At 41.6% G+C, this 22,370-nt stretch overlaps 1 protein-coding gene across 1 annotated transcript in view; it reads right to left on the reverse strand.

The window, feature by feature from the left end:
• Positions 1–13,207: 13,207 nt before the first annotated feature.
• Positions 13,208–22,370, reverse strand: part of T265_13120 (hypothetical protein) — a gene marked incomplete at both ends in the record, with an annotated part of 72,243 nt that continues 63,080 nt past the window's right edge. Inside the window, 3 exons of the mRNA XM_009167273.1 lie at positions 13,208–13,715; positions 17,024–17,607; positions 19,635–19,852. Coding sequence (XP_009165537.1) covers positions 13,208–13,715; positions 17,024–17,607; positions 19,635–19,852 — 1,310 coding nt within the window. The remainder of the gene's footprint in view (positions 13,716–17,023; positions 17,608–19,634; positions 19,853–22,370) is intronic.

Here is a 22,370-nt window from a genome sequence, read left to right on the forward strand (position 1 = left end):
TCAGGTAGCACATTTAGTTGTAGAATATCCTAAACAAGGGATTCAGTTGAGTTTATTGTAAAAACCAAATTGATATGCAAATGAGTGTATTTCTCGGAAATTGAATCACTCGTTTTGTCGGGGGGGGGGTCTCCGGGCTTATAAACCCATTGGTATAGCACGAATGAGTCTCTCTGGTTGCCATTAGGTCAGACTGTTACATCCAGGTGGTTGCGGGGCCACCGGTGATTATAGTTACTTCGCTCGGTCAATAGTCTTATCCTTGTCCTTATTAAGTTGTTCTGGTTTGTCTATAACAAACTTAGGAGCAACATTTGTTCTACCTCCTTGGAGTTCAAATCCGGGTATATAACACTCGAAACTAGCGTTTAATCACTAATCAATCAATACACCGAGGATGCCTAAATTAGGGCACCGCAACGAACGGCAGTGCGTAGTAAAAATGACGACTCGGATGCAGTTTCTAATGTCTATACGTAGAGAAATCCAAAGCCGATGACGAAACAACAGTGAGAATTTTGCGGGGAACAACCTAGTAGTGTAACACATCCAGACAAATTTAAGAACTGTTCCGTGCCTGCGGTTCACACTGACTGCAAGCTAAATCTCATCCAGTTGTGGGTGACCTTAGACTGCCTGCCAAGTGATGCAGACACATCACCCATCAGGCAAAGCCTACTGGGTTGAGACAATGCACCTCGATATTTCACTCATCTACTGGTCTAAAACTGACACGAACCTCCAGTACATGTGCAGACCCAACACGATTTCAGTTTTCTACACTTGCAAGTACCCAACTTGAATACCCACTCTCATGAAAATTCTAAACTAGTTTATCTACCCTGATGCACAACTGATGCCACCTCTCTTCATCCTTTTTGTTCAGTTGTTCCGATTATGCCCCTAATTTGGTCTGTGCCCACACACATCAAACAAATCGCTTGATACTGTCCATCTGAGGGGGTTGGAATGTCCCGGGTAATATGAATTCTGGATTACGGAGACAGTTATAAATGCAGTCAGTTGTTTATACTAATGTCAGTCTGTTACTGAAGACTAGACAATCAAATCGCGCAATGGCGAGGTAACGTAGATGAAACTCAGGGCGTAGTAATGCTAAATGACTTGAAATCAGTAGATTACTGTTCCATCAGCCGTCACACCGTTTGCGAAAGCCTCGAAAGAGAATGATAAAGATATCGGTCCTAGATAAATCATTGGGACAACCGAGTATGGCGGAGTATACTTCAACCCGCCTCCAGATGTATAGGATCCTGATTATGGAGTGGATTGGAAAATCAGTCTTTAGGTTGGTGCTGGCAGTTGTACCAAAAATGGGGATCCAGTTGTGAAAACTTGTCCTTATTCAATCAACTTCAGTTGTTTTAGACGCAAAATATCACCAAGCCTGTTTGACACGTTTTGCACGTCAATTGAGGAATGTTTATCCCAAAGTAATGACAGTGGCTTGTATTTATTGAGCTTATATTTAGCAAAATAAAAGGTGTTCTAAGTTTGATAATAATTCGGAGATGCTATTGCACAAATTGATTGGACTGGATTAATCTTTACCATCCGAGACAATATCACCGAAGTAGTCATGCGGATTTGAAATTGCGCCGCATTTCGTTTGCTTAATTCTACACTTCGTTGCTTGTGCTTATTTTAGCAACACAAGCTTGCTTTTTGGAGACCAACCGTACGATCAGTATATACAGATCATTGGAGTCAGATACTTAATCAAACATATCAATCAGGGCTAAATTATTTTGCTGCTTTGGGTTTACCGACGCCCAAGAGCCTCCCATTTTTCTAGCGAAATTCAAACCTGCACGTAAAGTCTGTCTATGCTAGAAATTGGGTGACATCGCAGAGGTGTTTGAACCTCAACGAGTATAATAAACAGTACTCGTCCCACGAAAATCCTTGGCAATTAGAACCCGCAATTTGTAACTGAACAACATTGAATTTAGCTTATTTAAGTGGAGCGTCGGTGTTCTCATCTGGTGTTTCTGTCAACCATTCTGCTACTATCGATGATGATAGCTGCACATTTTGACCACCAGCGGCTGACCATCCATCGCTGTTACATGATAGTGAATTCCCAATAGGATGGCCCGTAAAACTTGTGGGACTCTTTTCCGTTGGGTGGGAAAAATAGTTTACCCTATCATGCAATCCTCATTGCCGGTAGAATGAGTACGCAACAATGTTGTGCAATGACGCCTTACATTCCAACCCCAGTTACAGACAATTTGACTTCATAAAAGTTGGTGCCGCTGTCAAGATTTTGATTGGGTCCCGTGAAGAACAAACGATTTGCCGATTTTACCCGACTAATTCGGTCATCCGCTATTGATAGACGAATGTAGCATATATGTACAGTTCTGCATTTGCGGAGCGTAAAAATCTTGTATGGTTGCCCGGAACCACCTGGAATATTTATGAACTTTGTTAAATTATTTCTCTCATTTAGCAACATCCTCGTTAGATTGGTGGACGATCCACCAGCCGCTTACATCAAGTTAGTTGCTGAAATGTGTAATACTGAATGATAATATCTCTTGTCTGATCTGACCAAAGACTGAATACCACTTTGGATTGTGTAAACTAGGCAGTAATTCAAAATGCATCGATTGTTTTGTCCTTTTGGTGAGGCATATGTGTACAAGACACAGTCTGTCAAATCCCTCAAAATTTGGTTTGTGTTTGGCAAAACAATTCTGTCTGATCCAAAACACGGTCGGAACCAAAAAACACAAAGTAAATCTAATAAGTAACGGTTCTAATGTAGACGCTGCTGTGGTTGATTTCACACGATTTTCAGCACAACCTCTGATTCCCTTTAAATCGCTAGCAAGTAGTCCTACTCATCACAACATTCATATATCTCCTAGCATACAATGAAGATCTCATCCACAGGGTAGCATCCATCGTCCTTTGACACAGCAAACGCGCAAAATATTTGAAACAGTAGGAAAGAGGTTGTTTTTTAGACTTTCGATCTTACTAATTCAGTTTGTTGCACAAACCCGTGCAATCCACTCAAACAATCCTGTTAAACCTACGGTGTCCGAGCTGAGAGATACTTTAACATATTTAGCACCATTGGCAAAATAATCCTGTTCGTTTTCTAACGTCCTTCATTCAATCAAAATAGGCATAATTCTATATTTAAAAAAAACTTGAAGTATTTTCTAACGTTGGAAGCTTTAACTGAGCTCGCGCACACTCATTATCGATTTGTTCCCATTTTAAAATGCTTTTTTGTAAATTATTCCGTGATGCGTTTGTTTCATTTTACTATCCTAGCCAATCCTAACAAAGCTGCAACGATTTCCACTTGAATCGCTCAGGCGTATTCTGAACGGTTTATACTTGTGCTCACTTGTTGCATCATTGTAAGACAGTTTATTCGTCTTTCGTTGATGAAATCATAAGAATAGTTGCAAAATTTGTAGTTATTATGGTGCATCAAACGGGGGGTCGCTCCCAACTTTGGATTACAGATCTTTTAGAATCCGTGGGCCTTCAAATGGCTAAACGGTGCGAGAAAACTATTCATTGCCAACAGTATGTTTAGCGCCGTTAATCCGTATATTAGTCAGGTTGATAATTTGCTCTTGTTTGGAGTAATTATGCCCTGTGAACATTGCCCAGTCACTTTATGATGGATGTCTGCTGTGAGGGAGACTGATGGATCTATCGGCATCAATCAGCAGAATAAATCGAACGTGGACATCTGATTGATGTACTTCCATTGCTGCTGAATTGGTGAAGGATGAACGGAGTCGGTACACTTGTGGTTTGTGGTTCTGTCCTTATCAGAGGCATAACCGCTAAACAAACGCACAATGTATGGCATGCTAGAGATGGAATACGCGATCCAAGCCTGGTCTCCATGGCTGCAAAAGGAACACAACTGCCTAGAGCGTATCTACCACCGCGCGACCAAGCTGGTCATTGGCCTCCGAAACGTTCCCTACAGTGAAAGGCTACGTAAACTCGATTTGTTTGATTTAACTTATCGGCGTATACGAGGAGACCTCATCCTGATGTTCAAGATAATAAACACCCCTAATCACCCTTTAAAACATTTGTTCACAGTTAATTTGGCCCGACAGACCCGACGGAATCCATTGGCCGTTGACATTCCATGTTCCCGCATTAACTGTCGGCGCTACTTTTTTTCAGTCCGCGTATCCCTCACGTGGAACAAGCTACCAACATCTGTTGTGGATTGTGGTAACCTCGAGACTTTCAAACATTCGCTTGACGAATACATAAGATCTCACCCAACTTCCCTCATCAACATTTGAGATGCAGATTACAAACAATAGAACATATATGTCATATCATTCCGTTTATCTGTATACATACACACACACCAATATCCTTTGGTCATTGTAAAGCAAAAAGCTTTTTAGACCAATATAACCTTGATTTGCCTTGATTTACCTTGATTTATGTCTTTAGTGATGTTCTCGTTCACTTCCAAACGTGATGCTCGGAAAATACCACTCTCACCAAGTTTCTCGCCAATTAACACTCCGTATCACGCAACACGTTGTTTTTCTACTTTTGTTTTTGCTGCACTGGATAATTTCAAATGCTACACGAAATGTAAGAAACGAAAAAATATGTCTCTGTTCCTTATTTATTCATGTTTTACGAGTGCTCTCAAAAGAAGAAATAGGCCTTGATGTGAATGTAATAACTTTGTTTATGTTGTAAAAGATAAAAACCATTGGAGTGCTCGTTAAATTTTGTCGGAACATCTGGAGATGAGGTCAGCGGACAAAACAGAACACTTCGTGTAAACTTCCAGTTATGTTCGTTTCTTGACTTAGCCGTGCAAATGATTCCATCATGTTGGCTTGCGCGGACTTATCAAAACAGACGAGAGGAGTGCAAAACTGATTAAAGGCTTCTGCTTAATACCCGTTAAGGCTTGAAATCCTCTTTGTTGTCAGCTATAACACAACTTGTTGAATAAGATACACGGCTCAGGACCAAAATTGGATATGAATGGTATTATCGGTAAGATCACAAGAACTGTTTGTATCAAGTTTGCTGTCGACATTCTGAGGAATCTGAAACCACTTCACAGTTCCGTAGACTGTTGACGAGAAGTCTGAGATTATTTGCCCGTTCCAAACCTCAGGAACAACCAAAAGCGCTGAAACGGGCTTATTCATATTACTCGAGCGGCGTTGAAATCAATCTGATAAATGATATTGCAACTCAGGATGGGGAGTAAATGATATTTGAGCGTTTTCCATGTCCACCCATCCCACGAAAATCGAGGCAACTACCACAAACGGGGTGCGTTTACAGTGGAAAAGCTCGCAGGGGAAGGATGATCTTGACACCAATAATAACAGGTTCATCACATGACGCAGTTTGCAAGGGAATGAAGCAGGAAGTGATTGGTCAAGCGGAGGAACTCATAGTGTAGAAAAGTTATATAAACACAGCTGAAGTTGCCTTAATCTGGACAGTGACGCTTCGCCCAATGGTACAACTTTGGGGGTTGCGTCATGCAACCGTATTCGAAATAAGTTAACCAGGTTAGTTCAGGGGCATGAATTTAACGGAGATTTTATACTATTGCGATTTCTGACCCAGCCGTTATCCTGACACAATCTAGATCAAGTGCTTCTGAAAATGTTTTGCTGTGCGTGCTGCTAGATGTCTGTCTTCATATTCACATCCTCGGCTTGTTCACAGCCCTCTCCCCCTCCTGGCCAAGATAGACGACACGCAAGGTGTGTTTTATGGTTCCTCCACCAACGCATAATAGATCCATTTGACTTCTGGAGGGGCATTTCAGAGAAATAACTGGTTTTCCCGGATACCTCAAGGTATGAATCAGTAAGTATCTTGGTTGTCGATCGAGTGACCCGCTTTTCAGGACTTCCCAGTCAATTGGGTGCACTGACGCTTTAAACCTGCAGAACAGGCTATGGTTAGCCGCAGGTGTTTGTTTTACGGTTGTGACTTCCTGAAGTGCTTCTGTCAATGAGTGGTGGATACTGTCATGGGTGATTTCTATAGAAAACTTACTGGTAACACGCGCACTCACTACCCATGACCTCGAGAAAAATATACCAGAAAACTATGTAGGATGTACACTTTTGTGTCAAAATAGCAGACAAGGTTGATATAATATCAGAAAATACTAGAAAACCTGTACAAAGGGTGAAACCAGTCGTGAGCTATCGAAAAGATTTTACTCACCATCAGAGTGCTGTGTTATGACTATCGTTATGTGTACTTAAACTGCAGTGTCATTCCCGCAACATGTTATCCCAGAATTGTGTCGAATTATTGTCAACATTCCCTAATAAACCCCATGCAGTTTTGAGCGCTTATCGCAACGTGTGCATACGGAAAATGATCGAAGAATCTGAAATTAATAACACGCAATGCTCGGTAGTTACTGAACATCGAATGTTGTTGAGTGAAAACCGTAGAGACAAACGCCGGCTCCTTCAGATGTCCTACAACAGTCTTTTCATTAACGGGTGTACTAAAATCTGAAAACATCTCATCTAACGACCGAACCCTTGAAACTTTAACAAGGGGATTCGCTGACAGCTTGGGAACCATTCTGTTGGTCAGTATTCAGTCTCAGCCACTCGTGTGGATCAGAAAGTTTAAACAGACCGAGAACCAACAAAATTTGCTCTTCGTTGCGTGCACGCGTTTATACGCAAAGCCATAGTTTATCATGTTATAACAAGCTTTCTATTAATAAAATATGTTTTCAAGTGCCACAGAGTCTTGAGTAAGACCCACATCTATCATTACTTGGTTGGCGCGTTCTGATAAGAGTAGATCAGATGTGGGCATTCTTTTTATCCCAGACTTTTTACTAAGTTCAATATGTTGCATCTTTTGGAGTTATTGATAACTCCAGCTGTTTGTCGAAGTAAGGACTAACGATCTTCTCAGACGCAGTTGTCATGCTTGGACAGTTGTAACCTCCACGACAATCCGTTATAATCATATTGGACTAATTCGCTCGTCTGTCAGCATTTTCCACACCGTTTTCCGTTGAGCAGGAAGTCAAGGATGAAATTGTTGGGACCGAACGTAAGCAATCCATCGTGTTAAAATACTCCCTTTGATGGAACCTTCGCAAGAAAAGACCAGTTATGTTATTTTCGCTCCGAATTTGGTCTTAAATACAAATAGGATTTTACCTGCCATTACAGCTCTACGACTGCTCTCATTTGAACACTCGATGTTCTGCACCAGGTTTTACCGGTTTGTGCCTACAAGACTGACAAGTATATCCGTTCACATTCCAGTCAACTTAGAAATATGCCTCAGAGATTGGCCAGGGAGGCGAGAAACACAAAAGGGGAATGTCAACTCAAGTGTGCCAAACAAATGGACCAAAACATTTTAGGGATGAGGTTATTAGTTACTTGATAGATTGTGACCCTCAGATGCGAAGTCCACCCAAAAGCACAAAAATTCGACACTCAATCCTTCAGGCTACCTAAGACTTCTGATTCGACTTTGTGATCTTATTATATCCGGTCGGAGAATAACACCAGTTTCCGTGTTTCGTGTGAAGTCAAAAATTAGAACGCGACTTACCTTAAGTGAGCAAAGAGGGGCGGAAACAAGTAGGCCTTTGGAGAACGTCCTCATGTGCCCAGATGGGTGCGAGCTTTTGGCGGCACCATCTCGTAAAACGAGTTCGGTTTGTGAGAGTGTGAAAATAAACATTGTACCTATCTTTAGAGGGAAGCTGCAAAAACATCAAGAATTGAAGGGAAATCATCGAAAATACCTTATAGTTGCCTTCGAGAAAATAATCAATCCAGTTTACTTAGTTAACAGTGGCACGTAACATCAAGCTTATAAAAGTCACCAGACAACACGAGGAACATTTACTTACTCCAAAAACGTGGGTGTGCTATCAGCGGTTCGGTACCTCGAGGAAGTTTTACCGGTAGCAAGACATTAGCTGAACAAAACAGTTGTTGGAGGGTTGAGATTTTATCACTGGAGCGTATATGGTAGGAAACCAAGACCGCCTGTTTTCTGGACGCAAATTTGCCAGGTTGCTTGTACATGATATTCCCTTCAGCGTTCCGGAAAACGGGCGAAAGCGTTGGATCAATAAGCTGTGCAGATAAACAAACCGTTGAATTCACGCAGGTCATCGTTGTGAGAGCAGCGGCTAGGCCTGTTATGACACAGCCGCTTCTGAGCACTGCATTATCCGGGACAGATATGGATCGAGAGCGGCTCCAAGGCTGATGGTTCATGGAACGAGTTGTTCCAAGTAAATGGTAAATGAAAACTAGCAAATGAGTATTGAACAAAAGCGCAAATTTTATTTTATCTGCAGCTTTTGGTACTCCTGCACCACCATTTTGCTGCCGTGTATTTTGAGCCACACAAGTTTCAACGAATCACTCAGGTAAAGCGACAAAATAGAAACGTGAAGAGAATCCGGAGTTTGGTTGTTGGTCTGTCCGCCAAGCTTGGCAGTTGGGTTGCAAACGTTTTATCACCAATCGAGGTGACATCGTCAGTGCAGGATTGAGTGGATGAATTCCTCCTCTTCTGCCTGTGATCATATAGCATCCAAACAGTACCTGGTAGTTCTAAAAGCGGTCTTCACGTAGTTTGATTGTCCTCTTGTGAATCTGACGTGGTCTCAGTTTCAACTAATCAGACACAGGATAGGAAAGTATGGAAGGAAGCATTAAAGAAATAAATGATACCAGCTTTCTTGCGTTGGGCAGTCTTTACACGGCAAATAAATTTGTCAAATGCAAAACGGTAAAGAACAATGATTTGATTTAAAAACCAAAAGTGGGGTGAACAAATGGCTGGGGTATAACCAAGTTCATCCACGGATCCCGGGAGGCAATGCATCATCACTTCATTCTGTCAGAACTGAGACATAATTTTATTCTTTGGCTGCCTTAGTTGCTTACTCCTCAAAACTACCTTTTTGTTTAAATGAACCTTTGTTACCTCGGTGTAATTATATGATGAGAACAGCATCCATAAAAATCATTGCGGGGGTTCAGCACGTGAACGTTTTGGGCCAATGTACATACAGAAACCTAAATACTTGTTTGACCGTAAAACGTTCTACCAACTGTTTTCCCAGTGAGTGCTTAGCTTGGGAGCCCAAAACACGATGCCACTCGAAATATAAAAGACTATGGTGTCTGTGTACTACGGACGGCAGAAGTGATGAAGTTAAATTCTGAGTGAAACTGAGCGAAAGATTATTTTCTGAGTGGATTCATTCTTCGTAGCCTAGCTTCTATCTCCATTCTCATTACCAAATTCTCCCAACCGCTGTAGGATTCTCCTGCTGTCCTATTGTGAATCAACACAAATACAGACGTAAAAGATCCTTAAGGACGACAGGCTATTACGGGTTTCGACCAGTAGCTGAGCACTTCTTTGTTCAACCTTTAAAATCTCGGCGGCGACGTGAATAAACTCCAACGAGGCACTACATGCTACCACGATATGACAACATCCCTCAGTCGCACACTCCAGTTTACGTGATCCGGTGTTGACCCTTTCTAGAGTTCTGATTTTTCCGGTTTATTTTCCGAATGACTTGAGGGCTTATTCTCTTTTGCGAGCAAAATGCCACCACATTCTGAACATAGAGCTCTTCAGAATAGCTATTCTAATGAAGAACGATGAGGCAATACAATATACTTGGAATGGACAGTACACTCACAGTACACTAACCCATGAGGTTACATCGGAAATAATAGATACTTGACTAGAAGAACAATAAACGCATATGCTACGAAGGAGGAAGTAAGAAAATTAAGAACACTCTTCTGTACAAAGCATATAGTAAGCAATTCACCTGAGAACTATGCAGCCAGCCAAACAAAAACTCAGCAGTAGTTTGTTTAGAAACAGCATATGTATATAAGTGTCCCATTCAAAGATGACTCGATTCCAGGAAAATTTTCCTGTGGATTAAAGGGCTTCATTGAAAAGGTGAACATAGAATGTAACCATTGCAAATATTTCAGCTCCATCCCATAATCATAATCTATTTGAAGTACAAACCGTCAAAATTTAGCGCCAGAACTTTTATCCATTCAATCACATACCTGTGTCCAGCAACATATACCGGCTGCGGGTCAAGATGTTCATTCGACAGCACACATAATCCAGTCATACTGACTAACGATAGAAAAAAGTTTTGCTTCATATACAATTTAGCAGAAAATCCTCACCTAAAGTGAAGGAAATCCGTCCTTCAATTACTAGACTAGGTCACTAGAGCAACGATCCGGACTGCAATCATTCACAAAGGCTAACCGAAAAAAATCGCCCGACCATTGAGACTGTAATGATCTACTGACCAGTATTTTCGCAAAGCTTAGTTTGGACGCCAGCTGTCATTCGGTCGGTTTCTAGTTGAAAAGCTGTAAACAACACTTTGGAATCTCGTCGCCACCTGGAGTTAATGACCAAATTTCTGCTCTCAAACATCACCGACCTCCCGTTTCAGTCGAATTTTCGGCCACATCGCTTGACGACGAGGTTGCAGTCCTCATTTGGCGTCTAGTCCGTTTGCCAGTAAGAAGATGTAGATCATCATAAAGAATCACTAACACCGCGCTCATCCGAAAAAGACCTCCAAAATAGATGTGACAGCCAACTTTGGACCGACTTTGCCTACAGCTCTGTGGCATCCTCGAAGTCAGCTGTCCATTGTTATCTAATGAAGGCCAGTGAAGAAGTGGCTCGTAAGTGGTAAGATTTTGGCCCTCTAGAAGTTGATTTGTTCTCAGGAACTACAGAAAACTTTTGACCTCTTACGACCTTTACTTTCTGGATGTTTCATGATACTTTATACCTCATGGATATGGACCTGTGGGAGGCGGGAACTTCTTCAGGAGTATTTCGTGGAGAAGACCGTTTTTTGTAGTAATGCTGCTTCTCTGTATTTCACGCCTACATGACAATCAACGAAATAAGGAGAACATCATCAAAATTCTTCAAAGTCAGAGAGTTTACACGGTTGCTGACAGAAGCTTGTCAATCCAGAAGATGCAAGACAGGTTTCCGGTGAAGTTTTGAGTTTAAAAAAATACAGGTAATTCCCAACACCTGGTGATTTGCAATCATCTGTACAACCAAGGTAAATTTATCCTGCCTGAGTTGTGACTGACCATTCTGCTGGTCAGGTCGAATGGTGGAGTTTTGCAAGAGTCGGCAACTAACTGATGGTTCGTGATTTTCAGTCAGAACGTGGCCAAACTGAACACAGAGTTAGATTGAAAAAGCTGCGCAAGATTTCTCGGGTTTTCCACCGCAGAATTAACTCACCTGTGGGGATGAGGTTAACAAGAAATTTGACTATGTATAGGCCATATCTTATCTCCTCAGAAAATCACATCACTGAATAACTACTCGCGATTGACACGTGTGGAACTCACCCACAATTTTGAGTCTTCAGAGACTAGCAAAATGCGCATCGTTTATCATTCCAACAAGGACAAAAATGACTTGTAGTTCTTTCAGGTTCTTCAATATCCAACAGAAATTTCTGGGCAAAAAATTGCACCTAAAACGCGCGCTCTTCCAGGGGGCTTCGTGAAGACTGGAACGTAGTAAATTTGCAGAGTGAAAAGTAACTTATTCAGAAAAAACAGGCACGTGCAGTTCTTCCTCGTTTTTGTCTGTGATGCAACGCTTCCGATTAGGATGGCGGTGATAAATAATGCTTTACGTCGAAAGGAATATTTCTTTATTGACATTCTTAGGTCTACTATGACATGAAATGTGTTATTCACACGACAGCCAATTCCCTTGCAATCCACTCTGTTTACGATGACCGTTTGTAACCCTCCGAGTACCATCTCCAGTGAATTTATGGAATGCTCTGAAACTGCAATCAGTGTTGGTGGCCCGTCATGCATACAGATATGAGGCATCGTTCATTATTTTTCACTTTCAGAGCACTTCACTCGAATACCCAGAAGATCTTGCACCCACTCAAGATGTAGGATCGATGCAATTTACAGAAACAGATTGGTTTAAACTGCAAAATCGCTCAACCGGTAAATCTAGGACACCCATGAGCTGGGCACCGAAAGGGTACTACAGCCGGAAGATTACTTTTTTATACTTCAACAGTCAGGATGTTCGATGTGCTGTTCTTCTTTGCTCTTTGCAGCCAGCGTTTTGGAGCTTGTCAAATAGGGCCAAAGTACTTCTCTGAGGCTGTCTTTGTCGTGATCTTGATCACGGATACATGTTGTATGTGTGAGGGGTACGGTTGAACTCACTTCTTACTGGACTTTTGTGCCAGTTTACTGAATAACGCATGGCTGTCATACATATATCTCGGTTATTGTCAGCTGACAGCTCAGATCCAACGTTTAAGAAGTTCAGGTGGAACTTATCACTACTGATATCGGATAAATGGATGAGGTAATTGGTACATTCAAATTTCTGGCAGATACTTTTGTGCTTTGTCTGTCAATGTACTAGCTACGACTAAGTGTTGGTACCCCCACGTACAATTTTTCATTACAAATTATTTTTTGCAAACAGCCAAGATCATAGCCATTAGGATCATCTGTCATATTGATACTTTGACATGAGCAAAATACTGTATGAGGCCGATCATCAACTTGCCAGGTGCAACTCACCATTTGTTTAGCACTGACTCTGCAATAAATCCCACTCTGTTTCTAACTATTTTCCTAAGCATTAAACTAGTAGCTGGTCAAACGTTACTTTCGAACCTTTGGTGTCCTGATAGTACGATTTGACATCTAGCGTCTTTCAAAGCCAAAGTTCGATGGAACACAAAGTGTCCAGTTGAGAGTTTTGGTTTGCGCCTCTGATGATCATCAGTTGTTCATAGAGCACAAGCTTGCACATTTCTCGCCGGCGTTGAAACCAGTTCAATCTGTCCATCCCCTAGATATTTAGAATCAAGAATATCATGCAAAATGTTTAAGTAACTATTTTTACAAGAAAATAACTGTGAAATAATTTATACATCCTCCATTTGAGGAAAACAAAAACAGGAATTTGTATCTGCATGTTTGATTTCAGCTTGTGGTGATGTGAGACCAGATTCTGTGGAGACCTGGGTTACATTTCGTCTTCTTGCATAGCTCTTTATGGATTTATTTGTTGATACTCCCATTTCGCTTCCAAACTGACGCTTCAGTGTGGGCTTTTGAGGTGGCAGACTGAACTTAACTACACGATGTTCGTTTGGTCCCTTGGGAGAGCTAACTTTTTCTGCAAAGCCAACAGGGGAGGTCACATAGTTGTGAGCAGGCTTGTATAATTCTGTGTAAGTTGAGCATTTGACTGAAGGCAGACTGTGCGTCTGATGAGAGCTTATCTCAGAACGGGTACTGGAGTTATTGTAGTTTGGTTCGGTTGGAAATTCGACAGTGGTACTTTTGTCGTTTTTATTCTTGTGAGTGTGTCCTAAATCTGTCTGACATTTTGTTAGGTTGTGTGAGAGATGTCGCACCTCAAGCTGCAGTAATCGAAGTTCTCGTTGTATATGCCACAGGAAGTTCGTGAACGATGTCACGTCATCTGGGAGAAATCCGTTCTCCTGAACAGTAATTTTGGTTGACGGCCATCTGCATCGCGTTCGACTGACGCGCCAAGGAGATAGCTGCCGTTTTGTTTCATTGCGTCTGACGTTGATTGGAGAGACTCTGAAATACAGAAGGTAGGTAATGAGGTCAGGATTTCGCAACATATCAACTCCAGTTGAGGTGACGTTTTCACGATTGTGACCAGTAACAAACACCAAGTCCTCTAATAATCATATAAAGTGATAAAAAAGGAAACTGTCAAATTCAGTGACCCATTTAGTCAGAAAAAGGGGCTGACACGGAGAATAATTAGTGTAGATCTATATTCTCAATCGATTGGAACGGAATATCTGCTCCTCGAGAAGAACTGTAATACTTCAGCGTTGGACTTTTCAAATACGCGTGGACATTTGTTCATCAATCATCCGTTCATTTGTCTCCATTTCGCAGTTGTTTTGATGCAATCCCTGTTTTTTGTGCGACCATTGGCAGCGCAGTCCACACCATAGGAATCTGATAATATTGATCACCTTGATTTTTAACGCTAAAATGCACCTTGTTATCATGAAAAAGTATATAAATTGGTATGCACCGAATATGGAGCATGAAAGTTTGTCCTCAATTGACCATTTGGAATAATACTTCAATCTCTGCTGAATAGTGCGCAGGAAGCAGTTAAAGCAATGTTGTTAGCAGAAGTACTGTGACCAAAGCCAAACAAATAACAGAAGAACCTATGATATTTAGAATCAAGAATATCATGCAAAATGTTTAAGTAACTATTTTTACAAGAAAATAACTGTGAAATAATTTATACATCCTCCATTTGAGGAAAACAAAAACAGGAATTTGTATCTGCATGTTTGATTTCAGCTTGTGGTGATGTGAGACCAGATTCTGTGGAGACCTGGGTTACATTTCGTCTTCTTGCATAGCTCTTTATGGATTTATTTGTTGATACTCCCATTTCGCTTCCAAACTGACGCTTCAGTGTGGGCTTTTGAGGTGGCAGACTGAACTTAACTACACGATGTTCGTTTGGTCCCTTGGGAGAGCTAACTTTTTCTGCAAAGCCAACAGGGGAGGTCACATAGTTGTGAGCAGGCTTGTATAATTCTGTGTAAGTTGAGCATTTGACTGAAGGCAGACTGTGCGTCTGATGAGAGCTTATCTCAGAACGGGTACTGGAGTTATTGTAGTTTGGTTCGGTTGGAAATTCGACAGTGGTACTTTTGTCGTTTTTATTCTTGTGAGTGTGTCCTAAATCTGTCTGACATTTTGTTAGGTTGTGTGAGAGATGTCGCACCTCAAGCTGCAGTAATCGAAGTTCTCGTTGTATATGCCACAGGAAGTTCGTGAACGATGTCACGTCATCTGGGAGAAATCCGTTCTCCTGAACAGTAATTTTGGTTGACGGCCATCTGCATCGCGTTCGACTGACGCGCCAAGGAGATAGCTGCCGTTTTGTTTCATTGCGTCTGACGTTGATTGGAGAGACTCTGAAATACAGAAGGTAGGTAATGAGGTCAGGATTTCGCAACATATCAACTCCAGTTGAGGTGACGTTTTCACGATTGTGACCAGTAACAAACACCAAGTCCTCTAATAATCATATAAAGTGATAAAAAAGGAAACTGTCAAATTCAGTGACCCATTTAGTCAGAAAAAGGGGCTGACACGGAGAATAATTAGTGTAGATCTATATTCTCAATCGATTGGAACGGAATATCTGCTCCTCGAGAAGAACTGTAATACTTCAGCGTTGGACTTTTCAAATACGCGTGGACATTTGTTCATCAATCATCCGTTCATTTGTCTCCATTTCGCAGTTGTTTTGATGCAATCCCTGTTTTTTGTGCGACCATTGGCAGCGCAGTCCACACCATAGGAATCTGATAATATTGATCACCTTGATTTTTAACGCTAAAATGCACCTTGTTATCATGAAAAAGTATATAAATTGGTATGCACCGAATATGGAGCATGAAAGTTTGTCCTCAATTGACCATTTGGAATAATACTTCAATCTCTGCTGAATAGTGCGCAGGAAGCAGTTAAAGCAATGTTGTTAGCAGAAGTACTGTGACCAAAGCCAAACAAATAACAGAAGAACCTATGGAGGAAAATGTCGGTAGCGTAGATGGTCGTCGGCTTGTTAACTAAACTGGGCAGTTTGATTGCAAACATTTCATCACCAATCGAGATGACATGATCAGTGCGTTATTGGGGAGCGTAGTTGTGCGTAGCGGTGGGTTAGTGATTGTGCGTTGGGTAGTGTTACGTGTGTGTTGATGTACGTGCTTGTAGCCGGGGATGACCTTTGATCGCGACTAGTTGTTCGCTCGGGCGGTTCCATTGGTTGTTCCGTTATCCAATGTCCTCATTCCCCAATGCCCTCGTGACCTTTGAGCTTGGCATCCCTCGCCGCCGTAGTCCGGTCGATGTTGGACTGACCTTTTTTCCATCCGAGTTCCGGCTTGTGAGCTTTATTGATTTGACTCCGAGGAGTTCCTTGTTTCTTTGCTGGTGAATCCAAAATTCGGTCCTCCTTGAGTGTTCCGGTTGAGATGTTGGTCTTTTGCACGTAGAGGTGCGTAAATTGAATCCTGTTCGATGCACCGGTTGATCAAGACTACCGTGGAGTACCATGCTTCCAGAAATTCTTTTCCGTGTCGCGTGTCTCCGTATGCCAAAATTTTCGAGTTTTCCAGATTGAACTTGTCGCCTTCTTGGTCCTGTTTATAGATTATCTGACAGGGGGTCATTTCTCCTGACAGCCGCGTTGTGTTCCTTTATTCGTGTGCATCATCTCCTCCCAGTTTGTCCAACATAGAATTTGTTGCAGTTGCTGCAGTTGAGGTGGCATATCAAATTGTTTCTCTTGGTTTTGTCCCGGTTGTCCTTCGGTCTAGAGGTTAATTTCCTTAGAATAACATTCGGTTTGTGGGCCACGAAGATTCCTTTTTGAGCCAATAATCTGGTTGTGAGTTCTGATATGTTCTTGATGTAAGGTAAGACTACCCGCCTAGAGGCTTGTTCTTGCTGTTGAACAACCGATGGAACCGCCCGAGCGAACAACTAGTCGCGATCAAAGGTCATCCCCGGCTACAAGCACGTATATCAACACACACGTAACACTACCCAACGCACAATCACTAGCCCACCGCTACGCACAACTACGCACCCCATCTGATCATGTCACCTCGATTGGTGATGAAACGTTTGCAATCAAATTGCCCAGCTCAGCGAACGAGCCGACGACCAGCAAGAACCGTTTGTATAGTTGGCGACATTAGATGAAATCTCTTAGAATGATAAACATTTGGTCAGGACAGAAGACGATACCCACTGATGCACGAATTTTGATCAAGTAAAAGTTACGGTCAGTTTCATTGCTGTACAACCTGCCTAACAAAAGCAAAACTCACTCATTTAGAGATTGTAGTCTGCTGGAGGGTACCGAGGTGTTTGTTTCACAAATTTCATATAGATTCGGACAGGATGTGGTAATTAATTCAGTGGGTTTAGCGTTATTGGAGTAGGTTTTTCGCATGTTATTGGGTCCATTTATACCAAATGTTTGTGAAGCATCCCACGAACTTCCGGTGGTCGGCAAAACAGGTGGACGAGTTGTATCATCGATAAAATCTAAAGTTTCATATAAATGGGGGTTGTAATAAAACGGGTCCACACACACCGACGTTCCACTTGTTCTACGACACGTAGGTGGGTTTTGATCCTGGGATCCTTTGCAAGTTGATAAACGCTGCAGGTATGTTTCACTAGTCGAATCACGCAAGCCTTTACTGGTGAGACTCTGATTGCTGGAGTTTCCGGAACTGTAAACTGAATCAGCGCGCATATTTGCAAAGTGACGTACACCTTCTGCTCCTTTTCTACTAATTGGTCGCTGAAATATTTCAGTAGACTGTGTTGACTCGACCGATTTGTGGTCCTGTTGCTCTGCCCCGTTTGCTTTCAAAGTGATTGCGGGGAGTACCTCACTGGGCGACTGAAATATAAAAGGAATAAACGATTGAGAGCAGAACTGAATCTCATGAGTAATTTAGTCGCTAACTGTTGTGCCATTTGATGTGCAGTGTTAAACTGTAAAGACAGTGTTAGAGACAATTGTGCCCCCGGAATCATGGAGATCTTACCCAGTACAGTATTCCTTCTAATATTGAAACTAAAGCAAGATATATTCTGTCCCCACCCCAGTTGCCTGTTTTACCTTTAAAGTGAGTGTCCTCACGTTTGACTATCACTCCAGATAGCCTGTCATATCCACAGCGGATGCATCAACAACCTTTATTGCCGAAATCCAACCTGATTTGACTAGACCAGTAAAGTAGGTTATGATATGAATATAAAACCACTTATTTGATGTACAAAATTGAGGACGTATGGCTAAAAGGTTGGATGAGCGGTCATCACTGATTTCGTTGTTATCTCAGAATTTGTGTTTACTATAACCCGATGTGTTTAGTATGTCTCATTCAAGTCTGGCTAGGTTAAAAATCCATGAAGCTCTAATGTGCCGAATGATGAGGAATAGTACACCCGTTGAACCAGTGTGTTTGCTACTAATGGGCAGATTCAGCGTTTAGCGTTTAATTCAAGCAGAATAAACAGTGCAATGACTGTCTGGTAGTTGGTCACCAATATCAAGGAAAACCAGCGCCTGTTATTCCATCTGTTGTCACTTGACCGCTACCTACAATAAGTCGTCATACCAACTCATTCCATTCTCACAAAGAAGAATTCCCAATGATGGTGCGGCTTGAATGATCGCAGAAGGCGTACAACATCAGCAGCACCAAAACTGGCAAGGTGGACGGTGTATCCGGAAAGCACGAAATAACTCCGGTTGGAACGATCGATTAAATAATGGGATGAACAAATTTTATTGTGTCTAATTGTCCTCAGTTTAAAGGTGCCAATTATCTGGTTGGACAGGATTACAGGTCAAATAGAGCACACTACCAGATACAGGTTTTCTAATCCTCTTGTGAAACCTCACTCGCATACTAATGCTGAGCAACCGGTGGGCGTTTTTAGTGAGTAGGGAAAGAATGTCATCTGAACAGGCCGGTTGCTAAGTGAAGAAGGAACCAAGCAGATTTTTTAATATCTCTGAAGCCAGACAGACCACCTGTTTCAGCTAGATGGAGATAGTCATTGAAGTTTGTTCACATATTCAGCTACTGCATTATGTTAGTTGGCTTGTTTTTTGAGATATATTAGAACACTGCTGCATAGAAAAGAACGTAGAAAAAAGCTGCATAGAAAACTGCATTATGTTTTACATTCAAAAAAGACATCATATACATGCGAAATTCTAAAACGCTTCTTACGCTCCATCGTCGTATCAGGCTATTTAAAACTGCTAAGTAAAGGCAACTGTTTGATTGGATAGGTGGATAACACCTAGTCCCACCGCCAGTGCAAGCAACGAATTCACCTTTGGATGATTTGAATCTGGGTTCTACCTAGGACTTTTGATTGTCTCGAGCAAGCAAAAAAGCGAGCTAATTAGCATGCTTTTCTTGGACAAAAGTACAATGCCTATGTAAGTCAAGCGCACAGCCTTTGAGCAATCATACAATGCAAAACTGTCACAGGCATTGATTATTAGGAAAGCTAACACTAATTATTGTACAGGGAAAAGTAATCAATGCGGGATATACCTAGATCGGAGAATAGGATCACGGAGGACGATCGACCGACACATACTGACGTAAGAATAGTCCACAAAAATAGACTGCAAGCCGGGGTAGATGAATATTTTCACACATACCTGGTAGTGGAATATTGATCACAGCCAATCAGGAACTGATCAACATAGAGGATTCACTTAATGTTAATACTGTCTTTTAAAAAAAAAAAAACTGAAATGGATATAGGATCATCGCGGAATATTGTGTTCAGGTGGGAATTGTGCCATATTATTGTAATAAAATGCCTACTCTGTACAAAAATTAGAATTATGATACAACATCCAAGGTAATCACGAAGGAGTAATCGGGAGAAACTTACCACAGCCTCGTAGCCTTCTCTGATATTGAAAGACAATTCTGTGTGTAGTGCTGCCGCAAACTCTTTTTGAAATACTGGATATTGTTCAAGGAGTTGATGGAACGGTGGGTCCAGAGCAACACACTGGAGTTCGCAGTAAGTGAGTGATTTGACATCATAAGCAGAAAAGCCCATTTTTGGAAATTCATCGATATCCGTTCCAAATATATCACATTTTCCTAAAATAACGGTTATCCAGGGAGAATATAAACAATGGTCTAATTGCTTTATGTCAAATAAAATTGTATTTCCTGAACTGTAAGAGAACACAATAGTGTACAACTCTTTTATTTTGAAAACTTGATGAGAAATCGCGTCGATGTTTATTGCGGTGGCCATTTTCGGTAGATGATTTCCTGTTCAAAGTACAATGTAAGATCAATCAAGTTTGGAAGAACAGTTTGGCGAGCTATACTGGCATCCAACAGGAAAAAAATAAGAGAGTGATGAAATTCTTCGTACAAAAAAAATTACCGCAGAATGGATTCAGTTAAACGAATGTAGCCCAAATTCTCACTGCGAATCGACTTCATTTCTCCAGCATTCTTATTAAAGATTGTCAGGTTTCCCAAAGGGAAGTTATTTGTAGTACTACACAGATCGATGAGAACCTTTGCTTCCGTAGAATTCTGGAGGATTGAACTCACAGAACTGCTTAATCGGACTTTCTAAACGGTAAGCCTCAGTTCTACGAGATTAATATAGGACTGCTCGAAATTTCTGAGACACTTTTACATTCAAATCCAATTGAGATTGGAAAGTCTAATACTCCGTTTGTGGTATAATTTGTGTTCTACAACGCTGTTCTTCCAAACCTCTGAAGGTGTTTGTTTGCAGGACTGTGGTGCAGCACATTAATTCTAGTGTGGACTTTTGTGGGTGATGTGTAGGTCGATATTGTGGAAAATGTGGATGATCGCAGACAGTACCTTCAGTGGTAAGCGCTAACGACACGCTAGAATCTCCGCCTCACTTTGATCAATTGCTATTTTTCGGTGCCATGCCGCCTAAACCTGGACTTTTGTGGGTGATGTGTAGGTCGATATTGTGGAAAATGTGGATGATCGCAGACAGTACCTTCAGTGGTAAGCGCTAACGACACGCTAGAATCTCCGCCTCACTTTGATCAATTGCTATTTTTCGGTGCCATGCCTTATCGCCTAAACCTTGGTTGTGACAGTGCAATATGATATCCTTTGACAAAACAACGTCACCTGATAGCGGAGCGACACATCGAATTCCGAAGCCAGGAAACTCCAAGCGAGGAACGTTTCCGAAACATGCGGAAAAACGACGATGGAGTTGACATTATTACAAAGAATAATATGAAAAAAATTACAAAAAATGAGACTTTCGTTGCATGACATGCATCTAAGTTGGAAATTCCGCCTTTTGTCAGTGTACCACGAACTACGGAGTTCAAGACTTCCGGGACCTTAGTAGTTGAATTGGCGCATTATCCAGGAGATGGAGAGATTGATTCTGTGGATCGAAAATTCCTTCGTTTACGCATAACTCTTGTGGCTGTTCACACCAACCTCATGGTGTAGCCAAATAAGTTTAGTCGCTATACCCACAAACGTCAGGTCATAAACTTTGTTTTGTCTGTTCTAGGTGATCCTTCAACCACAGGATGCTTCAGCACCAATATTCCTGTTTCGGTATGCAATGAAAAGATCAATCTAATTGTTGAGCATTTGCTCCCAGACCTCTAATAAGCAAAGGAGAAGGAGCACCAAAGTTACGGGAGGGCACGATTTGTTCCTCCATAAAACAAGTAACAGAGATGAGGTATCACAGTTTACATTCTTATTCTAAAATTACGAAACAAGCCAATTGGTCCAAGGCAGTTTCGGAGTAAATCTCAGGCTTTTTTGACTACATAGGACAGGGTGCGTTAAATGTCGATCCGATTCCTGGCAATCGACTTACTGAGCGGAGTTGATTTGAGGTCATCTTGTCAGCTTTTCCCATATGTGTCACAGCGATTTGCAGGCGACTTTGAAAGCTGGATGAACCGTTCATGAAACCGAAGTTGGCAGTTTGACAGGTGTGTGTATTTATTTGCACGCAATCCTGCTGCATTATAAATCCGGGCCCAGATGACTTATCAAGTATGAGCACAAACTTAGAGGAAATGATCATAAATTTAGTTTTTGATACTGTCGTAGGATCTCCGGTTCATCTCTCAAAAGGACGTTTCCTATGATTCGATCAGGGCGCATCTGGGAGCTACTTATACTCCTTGCGCGAATAAATCCGATACGCATATTTGTCTAGTTCAAGGCCCACAACACGGTCCTCGTGAAACGAAATAGACAGTTTTGAAGTTCATCCGTCGTCTACAGTGTGCAGCTTTCACTTACACAGGACACGACGTAATTGTTTTGATATTTGGAAATTATAAAATGGAGTTTAAAAAAGAAGCTTTGCTGTCACCTTTGGAATTTGCTAGTAGATAAAGTGTTCTGATGCAGTGTTAAAAACATAACTCAGGTGTCCAGCCTGTTGCTTAGTGTTCATGACGAGTGATGTCTTACCTATCACTTCTCCATTTTATTTATCACACGTAAACTTCCGTCAACTGCTCGCCTTCGGCCACAAAACGTTTGATTGTGTTTCGCTACAGAAGGCATCCTAGACATTCTTCTAGCTTGTACTCTAAAGCTGAACTTAACTTTATTGGTAATTAGAATG

This window comes from Opisthorchis viverrini (assembly GCF_000715545.1).
Source record: "Opisthorchis viverrini unplaced genomic scaffold opera_v5_40, whole genome shotgun sequence".
NCBI classification, from domain to species: Eukaryota; Metazoa; Platyhelminthes; class Trematoda; order Opisthorchiida; family Opisthorchiidae; genus Opisthorchis; species Opisthorchis viverrini.